The sequence below is a fragment of the Tinamus guttatus genome, unplaced genomic scaffold (genome assembly GCF_059628265.1).
Source record: "Tinamus guttatus ecotype Peru unplaced genomic scaffold, ASM5962826v1 Tinamus_guttatus_pri_ptg000198l, whole genome shotgun sequence".
Lineage (NCBI taxonomy): Eukaryota > Metazoa > Chordata > Aves > Tinamiformes > Tinamidae > Tinamus > Tinamus guttatus.
Genome location: NW_028288732.1, coordinates 5,321,968 through 5,336,261, shown reverse-complemented (window position 1 = coordinate 5,336,261; position 14,294 = coordinate 5,321,968). Strand labels below are relative to the sequence as shown.

Genomic DNA, 14,294 nt, shown 5'->3' with positions numbered 1-14,294 from the left:
GATACAGAAGAAAAGTTTAGACACTTCTACTGTGTAGCTGAATATTTATTAGAAATCAGTAATGGCAAATCCATTTTGTTCACCTTGTCACCAACAGGGTGTCCAATGCTGTGATTGTAACTCCATTCCTTTCCTGAATGCCCTCTGCAAGCAGTAACACTTCCAGCTCTAGAGACACTTGCAGGAATGTTCAGCTTTTCCTCATCTTCGAAATATCTCCCCTCTCCAGCTTCCTTTGATTATTGGTCAAAAGACAAGTGCATAGGGAAGATTTTTTAATAGTAAGAAGCAAAAATTCAATAGTAATAGCAGTGTCAAAGACAAATTTCCACCTGGAATTTTTTTGATAAACCTGATCTTTACAAAAAAACATTTTCTGGAATGGCAGTTTCAAACTGCCAATTCTCACTGCATAGAGTGCCCAGTAGAACCTTTCTGATCCCAGCACAATGTGAAAATTTTAAGTACTTGTAAAGGGTTTGATCACTGCTGCAACATAACTGTACACTCTGGTAGCATCCAGGTGCTGTTTCACTGCCTTATGACAAGCATGAGGCAGGCACAAAAAATTCTTGCATCTAAAACACAAGCAAATTGCACTCCTTGTCCCCACTACGGGCTATTAAGAGCCACGTCCTTGCACAGATTTTGCAAAAACAGTTTTGAAGACACATGGTATATGCTGAATTTAAGAAAATAATCACAAATGAACATATAAGAATTAATCCTTTTGTAAATCCCTAGCAGGGCCCAGACTTGCAAATACAACTATCCTTTTGCCTTTGGTTTACATTGCAAATTCAGAATAATTCTTTGCAACATGCCATGTGGCCTTTCTAATTTTACAGCTGTTTCTATGCAAGATAGAAAGGGAATTTATTAAAGGAGAAATGTCAGCAAGTAGCATTAGAGAAACAATCATGACTTAGAAAAAAAAGTAACCAATAGAGCATTGCAAAGCCCGAGACCTATTTTATTATCAACAAATCATCCATAGTAAGAGCAATAATTAAGTTTGCTGATGATAACAGCAGGAAGCACCAGAACATCAAATATCAGAGCATGAGATGACGAAGAATAAAAATAATACAAGCAGGGTGGAATTTAATGGAATAAAAATGCAAGGTTATTATGAACTGCTAGAAGTTCCTGTTTTAAGTTGGGGGAGTGGAGATGGAAATGGAAGAGGGAGAGACAACTCAGCTGAGGACGACGCACCGGGCAGCGGAAGGAAAAACAGAGCAGAGCCTGATGCTCCAAAGCCTGCAGGAGCTTGAATGAGGCAAGGGGGAAGGTGCCAAATAAAGAGATCATGGAGAAGCCATTTGGCTACAAACCCATCTTAACAGCATAGCACCTGGGTCAGGACCACTTTACACTGTCACACCTTAAATGTTACTATTTAAGACCACGCAAGATCCTAAGCCAGGAGGGATAAAGCAGCAGAGAAGGGGCCTCCCCGTCAGGAAAATCTCTAGAACAGCCAAGCCCAGCCCTGCTCCTCCACTTGGTAGAGGGGAACTTCCCTGTGGCAGAATTCAGCTTTGTGCTACGAACACAGGGATCAACTGCTTTGTCTTAGCCTTGAAGGAACAAGTTTAGCAATACCTATACTTGGCTATTTTTAAGAAAGACTAAGAACTTGGGACTGTTTACCTTTAAAAAGTGAAGCCAAGGATGGGATGCTGTTAAGTTTCCCATAGCACATTCGAAATCTAAACTGAAGGGAAAAAAGAGAGTCAATTCTCTCTGATAAATTAAATTTATGCTTTACATTAGACTCCCATATTTGAAGAGATTCCTCCCTTGCCCCCTGATTGTTTTAAAATTACTTCTAAGAAAAGGAATGAGGACAAAAAAGGCTGGTCTTAAAATAAAACTTGATAAATTATGACTGTTGTGTAATATTGTTACCCTCTGTAACAAAAGCCAGACTTAATCTTGGAGCATTTTTCTTTTTATGCATCAAGGATGCAGCTACTAAGTGCTTCTGTTCCCAAAGTACCTTTCCAACCTGCTTCCTTTGAAAGCAACATCCACTCAAAAGCTTGAAAGGGGGAAAATATGAACATTCAAAAAAAAAAAAAAAAAGGTTAAATAATGTGCTGTATCCTTATTCAAAGCCAGAAAGCTCCTATGCAGCCTGCGAGTAGAACCCCCCTGCAAAACCCTTTCCAGAAGACTGGAAGAGCCCTGCAGGAACATGGAGCCAGACTATAATACAGTGGTTTGGGCAGCTCCAAAGGGTTTCTCTACAAAGCAATATTCTCCAACAGAGCAGCTAGTACCTGCTGCAAAGGTAAGTGAGCATCACTGCAATACCAGCTGTGGTTATTGCTATCGCACAGTTCCAGAGCTACATTTATTTCACCTTCCCTTTGTTCTTTTCCTAACGGAATAATCCAACAGTGATTGTAGCAAGATCTTCTAGACAATCTTCCTTCCATTCCACATTCAATTCATCATATATATTATGTATATGGTAATATATATATATTTTATACATGTGGCATATTTGTAAAATCAAAGCACAAGGTAACTCCTGCAGAGTAAACAAGATAAATTTCTTCCCTGACACACAGTGAAAGATCTGAAAAAGAAGAATAAAAAGGCGAAGTTCAATTCTATAATAACCTAGACAGAGTTATGCAGAAAGAAAGTTTAACCTCAACATTTTACCTTATCATCACCTTACTGTCTGGGTAAATCACAGTTCAGACACTAGGTCCCAACAAGAAATTTCAGACCTGTAACAAGATAAGGCTTATACTGAGCAAGCACCATGGAGATCTTAAATTTGTTACAAACTATGTTTTATAAATATTAAAATTGAAATATGTTAGCCATAACACGGTCTAAGTTATTCTTCATTTCTTTGCAAGCTGAGGAAAAAAAACACCAAATAGATCAAGTAATTACAACAAGCCACGCTTCTTTCCCTCTTAAAGATACCAAATATGCAAAGCATTAATTTTATTAGATTGATTTTTGTCTATTAACATTGCATCAGTTTTAACCTACATTCACAGCAGAATTTTTATAATAGCAATTAGTAGCAGTTTAGCTGCTATATTAGAAATCTCTTTAAACAGAAACTTATCACTAGCTATTCAGATAACTTTAACATAAAGTGCAAAATCACAGTAAAATTCAGACAGATCTACGCCCCAGCTCTTACTCAGTGGAAGATCAAGCCTGCAAAACCAGTAGATAGGGACGCACTGTACAGAGTGTGACCTGAATGTATCACTTTTCCCATTATCAGACAAGAATTATTTTTCCAATTTTTAATAGTAACAATAACAATAAAAAAATAAAGTTACAAACATAAAACAAAACACATTGGTTAGACTACCTGAAGCTTATTGCTATACTGGGTACCTTCACCTGATAAATGCGTTCGGAAGAACTGAGACACAGTTCATTTCTTGATAGCCCTTCCTCGATTCGAACTTGAAGGAATCGACTACCAGGGCATAAACACATCATTCTGTTGGGGACAAAAGTTATAAAAAAAAACATACATATGCATATGTGATTTTATTTACATACATATATATTTATATAATGTGCATGTACACACACACAGTTGGTTTTGAGCTACCTGCAGAGCAGGTGTGTAAACACACCATCATCATTCAAGTAGTAAGAAAGGTGGCCAGCACTAGCTCTTGTTCCTATTGCCACTGCTTCTCTCCATTTGAGCAGTGAAAAGTCCACATTTTATTAGAACAGGGTTCGGTTAATGAAGCGTAACCCAAGCTTTCACATGTCGCTCCGGAACACTTGTCTTCAGCAAACACCCTTTCAGTGCAAAGGAACCATCAAAAATTGTATGTCTTTCCCTTACATCCACCTGCCTAGCTAGTTTTAGCTAAGCCCTTGGTACTAGGGCTTAACTAGCAAGTCAGCATCATCCACAAGGAGGACTAGTGGTTTGCCAAGAGAATTCAAAGATTTAAGTGAATTCCTGGGCCAACTGCCTCCTTCCCAATTGCTAGCATCACTTTTAATGCTTCCCCCAGAAGAGCAGTTTAGCAGGTCAGGCTTCAATAGATATCATATAAACTATTATAAACCAAGGTACATAAACTTTGTGACATTACCAAGCTCAATTTGCTGGCAAACACAAGACACCACTGCCAAAACCCCACTGCCACAACAGAAAACAGCCTGAATAGCAAAGCTTTTAGCAGTCCCTCCTGTTGGTAGTTTTAGGTAAGTATGAAACTCACAACTTATGTTCCCTTAAATTCATTTTCACCCAATATCCTCCTTCATATCTTTGTTACATTTCAGTACTGCTGGTGCATTTATCAAGGAAACTTTACTGCGTGCAGAGATACAACAGAAGATACAGAGTAATTTTGGAGGGGTGCAGGTTCACTTTCCACTTGGACCACCAGACAGATAACCAAAGTTTAAGGCCCAGCTGTTGTACTCCAAGTAAGGGGCCTTCCCCAGACGAGCTGGACTGTATAAGGCCATGGCATGCAAAGAAATTCTGGCCATACCTTTTCTTCATCATTAACACCTAAACGAAGAACAGCCCTGTAGCAATGTGCTCTTCTGGTCTGAAGTGATCTTCCCACAGACAGCTTCTACGGGGCTATACACTGCTTTAGATTCTTCCCTAAATTTAGCAGCAGCTATTTCAACACCAGGACTAAGTAAGATTTTTAGAAATCGATTCTATAAATACTCTTGGTATTTCAAAATATACTCGTGTTTTGAAGATGCACACAAGACACCGAGTAGAGCATGTGGGATATTGCCATGCAACCAGTGACAAGATTTGAGTCTTTGTCCATCAGTTCTTCACCATTTGACTAACAATCAAGTTTGACAATCCAGGTCTCATGCAGTCTGAATAAATAAAAGCAAAAGGCTCTATCCTTACACAGCAGAAACATCACTGGTTTCATCCCCTAGATGAGTTTTCCCTACCACCTAAAGGGTGCCAAGATAAAAACTAGTCATAAAAGGTTAAGTTTGACCATCTGCTGCACATTCAGATGCATATATTTAAAAAGTAATTTTGTATTCAAAATCCTGGAATATTCTAGGAATATAACCTGCTAATCTGCCACCAAGTAAATAAATAAATATAGCGGGGTTAATTCCTATCTACCTAGTTTCTATCTATTTTTCTATCAAAAAATAACTAATTTTTGGTATCCTTTATATTTTTGCCAGTGATATTAACAGATCTTTTTCTGGTATTCTGATCTAATATTGGATGACAGTTCAAAAATCTCATCTTTAAAAGAAAAGTCCTCACTTCTATATTGATCTAAACTGCCAATGGCCTTAAAAACCCAAGTAATCTGAATTTCTTTCATTTAATCCATGTTCTGCAATTATGGAAACATGTTACGCATTTCTGTTCACATACAAAAGGACAGTCTAACAGATGTAAACTATTTATTGAATATTTGCCACCGATATTGTTAAATACATAATCTTGCAGTTTTCGCTTTCAAGTTAAAATGTCAGAAACAGAACACCAAATATTTACAATTCTTATAAGGAATGTTACATAATGACACATTAAGGCGTAAATTCTTTTGGCTTATAATTCTGAAAAGAATGATAATAGCAAAAAGTGATGCAAAGTCTTCATCGTGAGATTATGATTAAGCTACAATGTTTTACAAAAATATGGTGTAAGATGGCAATAATCCCATTCAAAATCCTGCATTAAGGCCCCTTCAAGAGGGGCTGATAATTTATACAGTCAAAACTTTAAAATTTACATATAAAGGTACCCTATCCACCATTGAAAAGTACAACTCAACATATACAGTTTTCAGGCCACAGTTTTGAAGGTCTGGAGTATCAAGTTGGTTTGATGAATTAGTCGGTTGGCACTTATGAACACATTTATTGCCCTGTTAGAAAAGAAAAAGATAATACTTCAGACAATTCCATAATTGTGTCATCTCAGTGAATCAGACATAGCATCAAATCTGGGTAACTAAATATATTAGCATCTAGACTTTGCAAAAGAGAAGCACCTGGGTATGTTTCTACCTTAAGCCTACCTTTACAGCTACCAAACCAATAGCATTTCCAGACCTACCTCTCCTGACCATTTATTGGCAGGAACCTCTTTAGGTTTTGACTCTCAATCACTTAGTTTTGGGAATCTGACTAACTAAAAAGCATTGAACAGATGGTCATTAAATGTCTTTTCTTTTTTTTTTGTCCCTGGAGCTGAACACTGCCTTCTCTGATCACTTCGGCAGCTCCTTCCTCAACAAGGACTGACCAGGCACACATACAGACACAAATCTCCATTTTGTCTCCTCACATAAAGATGGCAAGGGTGAGGTCACTACATCTTTAACTAAGTAATTGTACCTCTGAGCACAACTGTATCTTGTTAAGTGCTACCACCTTTTGGTGGGGCCACACCAACTTACATGGCATGCGGTTCTGAGGCAGTTAAATTACTTCTTATTCCTGAAGGATAAGGAATTCAAGTCTTATTACATATCTTGCAAGGAATCCCACCTATGTATGGCATTTAAAGCTTATGCCCAGCACACATGGCACAGCATTGACTTCACACAAGGCTTAAAGCTGGTCTCTGAGTATGCCTGAGGTATGTGCACATACACCAGCACTCCCCCACATTTCAGTCCCACCTCAACCTATCCACAGTATATCCTGTTTACACTGAAATTATGTGAATACTTATCTATACACTATAGGATATTCAGAATCATAAAGCTACTATAATCCACTCTTTGGTGGCACACACAAGTTTAGACCCAATTTCAATGAGAGGGAAAAGAAGGCTCAATCCTTTAATAGGAGCAAGGTGGTATTCACAGCTGCGTTCATAGGACTCCTTTCCTCTAGGAACACACTATCCCCTGGATGCTTTAAGCCTTTGCTAAGTTCAGCAAGACCAGCAATGCAAGTCAGTTCTCATCTGCAAAACAGCATCATGTAGAACACACTTTGGTACCATAAAAACCCGAGAGGTGTAAGAACACCAGCATGCAAAACCTCTGCTACAATGAAATACAAGAAAAACAACTTCAAAACCCAAGGCCTGGAAAAAAGCCTCACTTAACTGACTAAGCCACTAGGGAGAACATAAAAACATGAATGTGCTGAGTCATTCCAAATATTACAATGCGCTAAGTAGCTATGAAGAAAGGAAGATAAAAATTTAAGTCACCTAAAAATGCTGCATAGATATTAAGTGTTTTGCAGATAATATTTTGAAATAAGGAAGTTATTTTTTCATATAAGGTATTCGCAAGTTTCCTTGTACATACATACACACACAAAACACCACATGAGGCAACACAGCCACACGTGTAAAAATTCCAAGCTAGTTCTGTATGTGGGTGTTGCATAGTCTTAGCAGATAGATTGTCCCTCCCCACAACTGGGGGGAGGAAAAAAGAATACTATTTTATACTATTTTAAAGCAGCCACAATAGTCTGAACCTAGATAGGAAAAAACAACATTACAGCAGCTCTGAGCAAGGTTGTTTATGATCAAAAGCTTATCTGATTTTTCTTATCATGCCACTTAGTCAAATACAAGATTCTTTTCTTCCCCATTAAGCACAGTCTGTGATAAGCATACTCACTTTCCATCTTTAAAATAGGTTTTCAGAGTATCACTGAAACTTTTGGAGTATTTTACAAACTCTTTCTTTTGGTGCTCAAGTGCCTAAGAAAACAACAACAGAAGACAACAAAAGTAGAATCTTCAAGTAACCGTTCGCCAGAGTGAGGGTGTATTTAGTAAGTTAAAAAAGAAAGAGGAAAATAGTTTAAAAATACGCACATACAGGAACTGAAATATTTTAGAAGACATATAGAAAAAATATTCCACTAAATTGATAACTAATAAAATAATTTTCTTGCTAAAGCAGTATGTCTTGTTGAAGTTTTCCTTGGCTACGCATTTTCATTCTATCATCAACCAGTTAAGCTCTCCTATTCACCCTTTGACCATAAGGATATGCTTCCTCTTATACTATTAAAAGAGCCATATAAAGAAGTTATTTCACATACCCTCCGGTTCTGGTATTGATATTTCTTGAAGACATTATTTACTGTGTCAAGAAGTTCCTTTATTGCACTCGCGATGTCCCTATTTGGCAATAAAAAGATAGTTGTAATATCCTTAAATTATCCTAATTTAAGGCTGGAATTTAATGCCCTTCTACAAGCAGACAAATCATATTTCTTAAAACAGTCTCTACTTTATAGAACGAATGTCAGATCGAATGTAGTGAGACCCAAAGCAAAGAGCCTGTCAAGTTACCAAGTAATTCACACTGGGTATCAAGAAGTTCATTTCTGTCTAGGAACATGAGGGTCTTGTTAAAAATCCTCTGCTCTGTTCACTTTTATACGCATAGGTCTAGCTATCCTCTCCCTCCACATCAGGAATCACTCTCTTCAGTGACATGGTTTGTGATTAGCATCATAGAAGCAACAGAACAAAAAATGTCTTTGTGGAGACGTCAGTGGTGATAGAGATCTCCTGTCCCTCCTCAAAGGCTAGATATTGTATCGCTGTGTAGTTCAAACTAATCAAAAGGACCCATCCTTAATAAGGTTTTAGCATTCCCTCTTGCTGCGTTGAGAAATTCTTCATTCCTTGGCCAAATATCATTAGGGGGTGTCAATAACATCAGGAGAGTCAGAGTTGTAGCTCTGTGGGGATATGATGCATTAGTTTTGATAAATTTGTTATTTTGGTAACTTTTGCATTTCAGAGTACTCAAGCAAATTTACTGCTCACTAGGCAGAGTGTACAGATATTCAAAGTATTTTTCTGCTACAGAGTTACAAAGTAATTATTTTCTTCTGAGATCAATAACATTTCAAAAATACATCAATGAAGTACACTGAATCCAAAATTAATTGTGAGGTATCCAATAAATCAAGACTTCACATGAGTACAACAACTTTGTTTCATACTTAATATTTGTCATTCTCCAAAGGTTCTCTGCAATCTTAAGATACAAAAATTCTCTACTGACTTTATTCTCTTAAGAAGGGAAATTAAACACTTTCAACTCCTTGCTGAAGCTACCAATTCCAAAAGACAGAATGCCCTTTGGATTACAAAAGAACTTGCAGGCAAGGGTTGTGAGGGTAGAGAAAAGATTAAAATGAGACATGAGTGAAAATGGGTCAGGTAAACTAACTGGTTTACCAAGTATTTTCACCAAATGAATGAGTCTGTCCTTAAGAACTCTCTGCAGGAGGCAGAACCCCTCCCACACTCTGCTGTCAGAGACTCGCTGCACAATCTGTTCATCTGATCCCCAGCAGGAAAGCAGGAGGATTCTGCACGTGCAGTGACAACAGAACAAGGCCCCTCCTGAGAGGAATCCAATTGCTGACAAGGTTTCTCAGTGTCAACGAGATTCCACATCCTACCATTGTGCTCTGCCTGTACTCCAAGGAAAAAGGATCCCCTAGTATCAAATGCTAGGAGGAGGACTATGTTTTTGAGGGAAAGATGGGAGAGGAGGGCAGCTGACTTCTAGGAAGCCCTTTATTAGATATGGATAAGAGGCAAAACTACAAAAGCCTTACATTATATAAAAAGGTTGCATAATACTGCATAGCTCTTCTTGAAGATGCCTTTTTGAGTCCTGCCACCCTAATAGTACTTCAGCAGCTCTATGCACACATCCACTTTACAGTATAAAGGGAGCAAATGAATATAAACATGAAAGCAAAGGCAATTCTATACTCAATATCCATTAAACAAATGCTGTTACATTCTCTTAGGGTAGCTCTATAGCTTCATATTGATGCACTCTACATATCTTTTAAAATAAATTGCAAAAGTTAAATAGAATTCCAGTAGTGCAATTAAGTTGCTGTCACTTTAATGGTTAGATCTTTAATCCATACAATTTATCCTAAGATATCAACAAAATTGTTCCTAGCACATATTTACTATTTTATATTTCAGAGTCATGAACGAGAGAATTATACCCAGGGGTAGAATGATATTTTAGGACTTCAAGGAAAGTACCACATTGTAGGCTTGGGCAGCCATTTTTATGAAATCTGCAACAGTGGAAGTGGTAGAGTGCAACTAGATTCAGAATCTTATGTGCAAAGCAACACTCTATGAATGTCACCACAAACTAGTTCTTGCATGAGGGGAAAAAAAAAAAAAATGACTTCAACTCAGCTATTCATGACTGTTGGAACTGAAGCGTTATCTGATCCTAAAAGTTCAGCCCAAAAATATTATTCAAGAAAAACTAATTCTTTTTCCTACCTGTGCACAGATATTTAGTTTATTTAAAACACATCACTAGTTATCCTGACTTGGGCCAGCCACGCTCCCCAGGAAGGAATCGCCTCAGCAAGTATCAGCACAAAACTGGTTTTTAGTTTGTCATTTTGAAGGACAAAGTGTTTTGATCTTGAACCTCCAATAAATACATTATATAGCACTTACTTGATTGTCTGAAGAAATCTCACTCTGTCATTTATCTCATCAGGAATCTTACTAAGAATCTGTTTAAGTGCTCGTGCCTTTTCATTCAGGTCTTGAAATTCTGGTTCTGGTCTTTCAATCATATATTCTAACAAGAAGAACATTCAAATATTCCATTAGTTTCTAGTGACAGCTAAAACTGCTACTTCACAAAATGCAGCAGTATCCCCACGGCTCAAGTCAAGGTGAAAACAGCCAAAAACAGCCACACGCACAAAATGGCAATGTCTATGCTTTGCATCAACAGAAATAATATTTCTAAATGGAAATCTGAACAGGAAAGAAGCCCAACTTATTTTATCAGTGTGAGACAATGAAAATATTGCACTAATTAAACATAGTCTAAAAATACTTTACTGCTCCTTTTTGCTCATATAGCTACTATTAATAATTTGAAGCATGGAAGCAAAAGGCAAGTTTTATTCTCCTCCATATTTGCTTTTTTCCCCTGGTTGTTTAAATTGCAAAAGGCGAACCATGCAATTCCCCAAATAAATGTAAACTCTAAACATTCATTCTCTCCCTCTTTCTCCTATTAGCCAACTATTCAGACAGTATTACTGTTCTCCTATGCTGACTAACAGGAAACCTATTAAGAAAAAGAACTTTTGTAAATAGGTACAGAGAAAACAAATTGCTAGGTAATAGGATAACTAAAGACATTCATATTCAACATAAGGGATGAGATTTTACCTTCTACATCATCAGCTGCCATACGCAGAAGAGACTCTGTGAAGTTGACATCCACACTTTTTTTCTCCAGAATTTTCATAATGATGTCCTGTGTGAGACCTGGATTTTCTTTTTCAGCCTGCATTGCAAAGGTTTTTATTTAGACATGCAAGACATGAATACTGCAAGCATCAAGGCAGACTTTTATGCAACACCCTTCACACACAGCAGGAGTTTGCTAGAAACTTTAAGAGCCTAATGGGCTTAAGCAAGCAGATTACACTGCACATCCTTCCTCTGCTACAACATCCATTTTTCTTAGATAATATCAGGGGTTTTGCATAAGCAACTTTCCTAATAAGCTTTTCCATTTGTTTCAATTTAAATAAGAAATATTCCATATTAAAGCTCTATACATTCTGTTTTACTCCCAGAAACAAACTTCGAGTGAATTGACATTGGAGGTATTCACACTACCTGTGTTGCTATCAAAAGACTGTGCTGTATTAAATAAGAATGAGAAGTTTATTTTAGTACTACCGTTTTTCAGCATCATAGCTTTTTCATTACTTGCACTCTGCTTAGCACTTTATCACCAGTTTTTAAAATATTTTTTAACATCTAAGAGCTCTAGTTGAGAATCAAGACTGCCTATGTACAGTCAAATGCAAAGATAGGGAAGTATTATTTACACGACTCAAACTAAGAAGGTATATTACAGTTATTTTGTTTAAAGAAAAAAAAAAATCACCATCATCTGTAAGAAAAGCACTAGGAAAAAAAACATTTGTAAAGATTTAAAATATGTAAAATAAAAATTCTAAAAGGAAAGGCATCTTTTTTTTCCCATTTACAGCTAGGTGCAAATATACAAAACACTAAACCTCCTCCTAGCCAAATAACAACAAAATTCCATATCCATTCATACTATAAATAATTTTTAAAGTTTGCTACGTTCTCATTTGCCCATAAGCATCTATTCTAAGTATCCTTGTCATGGTACAGACTAAAATTGTTACCTTTACCTCTTTAGCCATGGCTTTCAGATTCCTATTCATTACATGTACTGCCACATTTCTCCCACTTACCAGTGGATATTACCAATCAATTATTTTTATATATGTATAGAGTTATTTTAAGCTCCATTACAGATATTTTATATTCCAGATAATCATTCCTCAATACACATTACTGCTCACCTTAATAAAAGCTGCTCTCAGTGTCTGAGCTGCGGATAGATTTACTCTTTCTAGCTGCAATGAAAGGAGAATGATTAGCAATTCCAGTGTTATCATAAAGCGACCAGTCAGATCTTACCTTAGAGCAGAATGGAAACAGGAACAGACAAATCTGAATGATTGTAAAAAAGGACTGTCACTATAAATAAAACCACAAAAAAGCCCAAATTCATCACTGGACATGTTTTGATCTTGTGCAGTTCCAAAGAAGTCTTTGAAAACATTCTCACCATCTCCAGGGTTTGTGGATAGAGAAATATCCTACAAAGTAAAGCCACTAGCAACAAAGATACTATGCTGTTCACAGGTAACTGCATGTTACTGGTCACAAAACGCAGAAATTCCTAAAACTATACTGTATTGTCCACTATTAGAGCTGAAATATCATCATCTGCAGAAAATGCCCAAAATTTACAATAAAAAAGGAAACACTAAAGTAATAATCTCTAAAGGAATGGCACATTCAGATATATGTATAATTTGGCCAGGATAGTTAGTAAACTTCAACTTCTACCTTGTGCACATCAATCAACTTTTTTTGGTGAAAATCTTGTCTAGTGCAAAACTTAAGCAAAAAAGATCAGGGCCAAGATAACTAACAACCTTTTAGGGTTGCCTTAATGGAGAGGATTTAAAAAAAAAAAATCCACAGCAGACTGTGCTAGATGTGTGGCAGAAAGCTTTCCATATCAAGATGAGCAACCTACTTTTGTGATCAAATTTCCAAATTAAATGGGTTTATTGCGTTCTAGAGCAAAACCACACAGCTTACCTCATTGAAGACAGGGTACATAACTGCATAAAGTGGCATGGAAACCATAGAAGTGGTCTCTGCTTCATTCTTCATCTCTTCCATTGTCATCCTCATTCAAAGCCCCACTTCTCAGGAAAAATGCTATAGAAGCATAAAACTCCTCATTCACTGAAGCGTTTCTTCTTTTTCTTCGTTGTGCAAGAATTAAGAACCTAAAAAGTATACTGTCCTTAGGACACATGAGGGGAGAGGGGGAAAAAAGTAATAAAAAAAGAATGGTTATGACTGAAGTTTTCTAAAAATGAAAAGGCACACAACAACTTTAAGTTTACAAGTGCCCAGAAAGTAGGAATTATTTTACAGATGGAGTTTAAGTAAATGTTTCCACTCAACTGAATTTCAAAACGAGTTCAAAATTATTAAGTGATCACATATCTTTAGTGAGGTACTAAGCTGAAGAGCTTAAAGTTTTTGCATAACTCATTTACCCAAAAGTAGTAATTTTATTTAATTTGAAATACATTAATCTTGCCACTACAAGTAAGCAACAGTGTAAGATTGCTGTCAACTCTCATACACGAAAAGCTTTGTTTAAAAGCATTAAATGATACAAACCCAAAATACTAGCATTAAAACTAGATACCTATTCCAAAACACATAGCATTTGTAGCAAGCTATAATTCTGCTACTGGACATAACTATCAGTGTCTGCTTCCTATCTGTTTGAGTTCTGAATACTACGTCTTTGTTTTCATATTAGCAGAAGTCTTGTTTCCATTCAGGGTGTGTCAATAGACATTAACTCAATAAAAACTGCTCCAGTAACTGAACCTAATTTTTGGAAGTTCTCCACCCAGTCCAGCTCATCCTCCCCAACATGGAGCAATCACTGCTCAGACCCAGAAGCAATCTGGAAAAAAAGGTCACCCTGTAGCTCATAAGAAATCTCTGTAAAAGCACGCTGTCTTGTCTCGGTATTTTAGCATAAAGACAACTCAAAGGGAATTTAAGAAATATCACAAGCTATTACTGTAAGCAGTATCACTTCTCAGGAGTTCGAATAGTTAAGAAAAGCCCAAACGTTTCTTCTTGCTGTATTCTTTCCTATGCTTTGCAATGGCTAAGA

The 14,294-nt window shown here is 36.9% G+C and overlaps 1 protein-coding gene across 1 annotated transcript; it reads right to left on the bottom strand.

Annotated features, from left to right (window-relative positions):
- Positions 1-5,407: 5,407 nt before the first annotated feature.
- Positions 5,408-13,392, bottom strand: PDCD10 (programmed cell death 10). The gene is made up of 7 exons (XM_010223208.2): positions 13,187-13,392; positions 12,376-12,429; positions 11,198-11,315; positions 10,466-10,592; positions 8,044-8,122; positions 7,614-7,696; positions 5,408-5,891 (listed from the first exon to the last, which is right to left on the bottom strand). Exons 1-7 carry the CDS (start codon positions 13,280-13,282, stop codon positions 5,810-5,812), a joined length of 639 nt encoding a protein of 212 aa, XP_010221510.1. The 5' UTR covers positions 13,283-13,392; the 3' UTR covers positions 5,408-5,809.
- Positions 13,393-14,294: the final 902 nt, after the last annotated feature.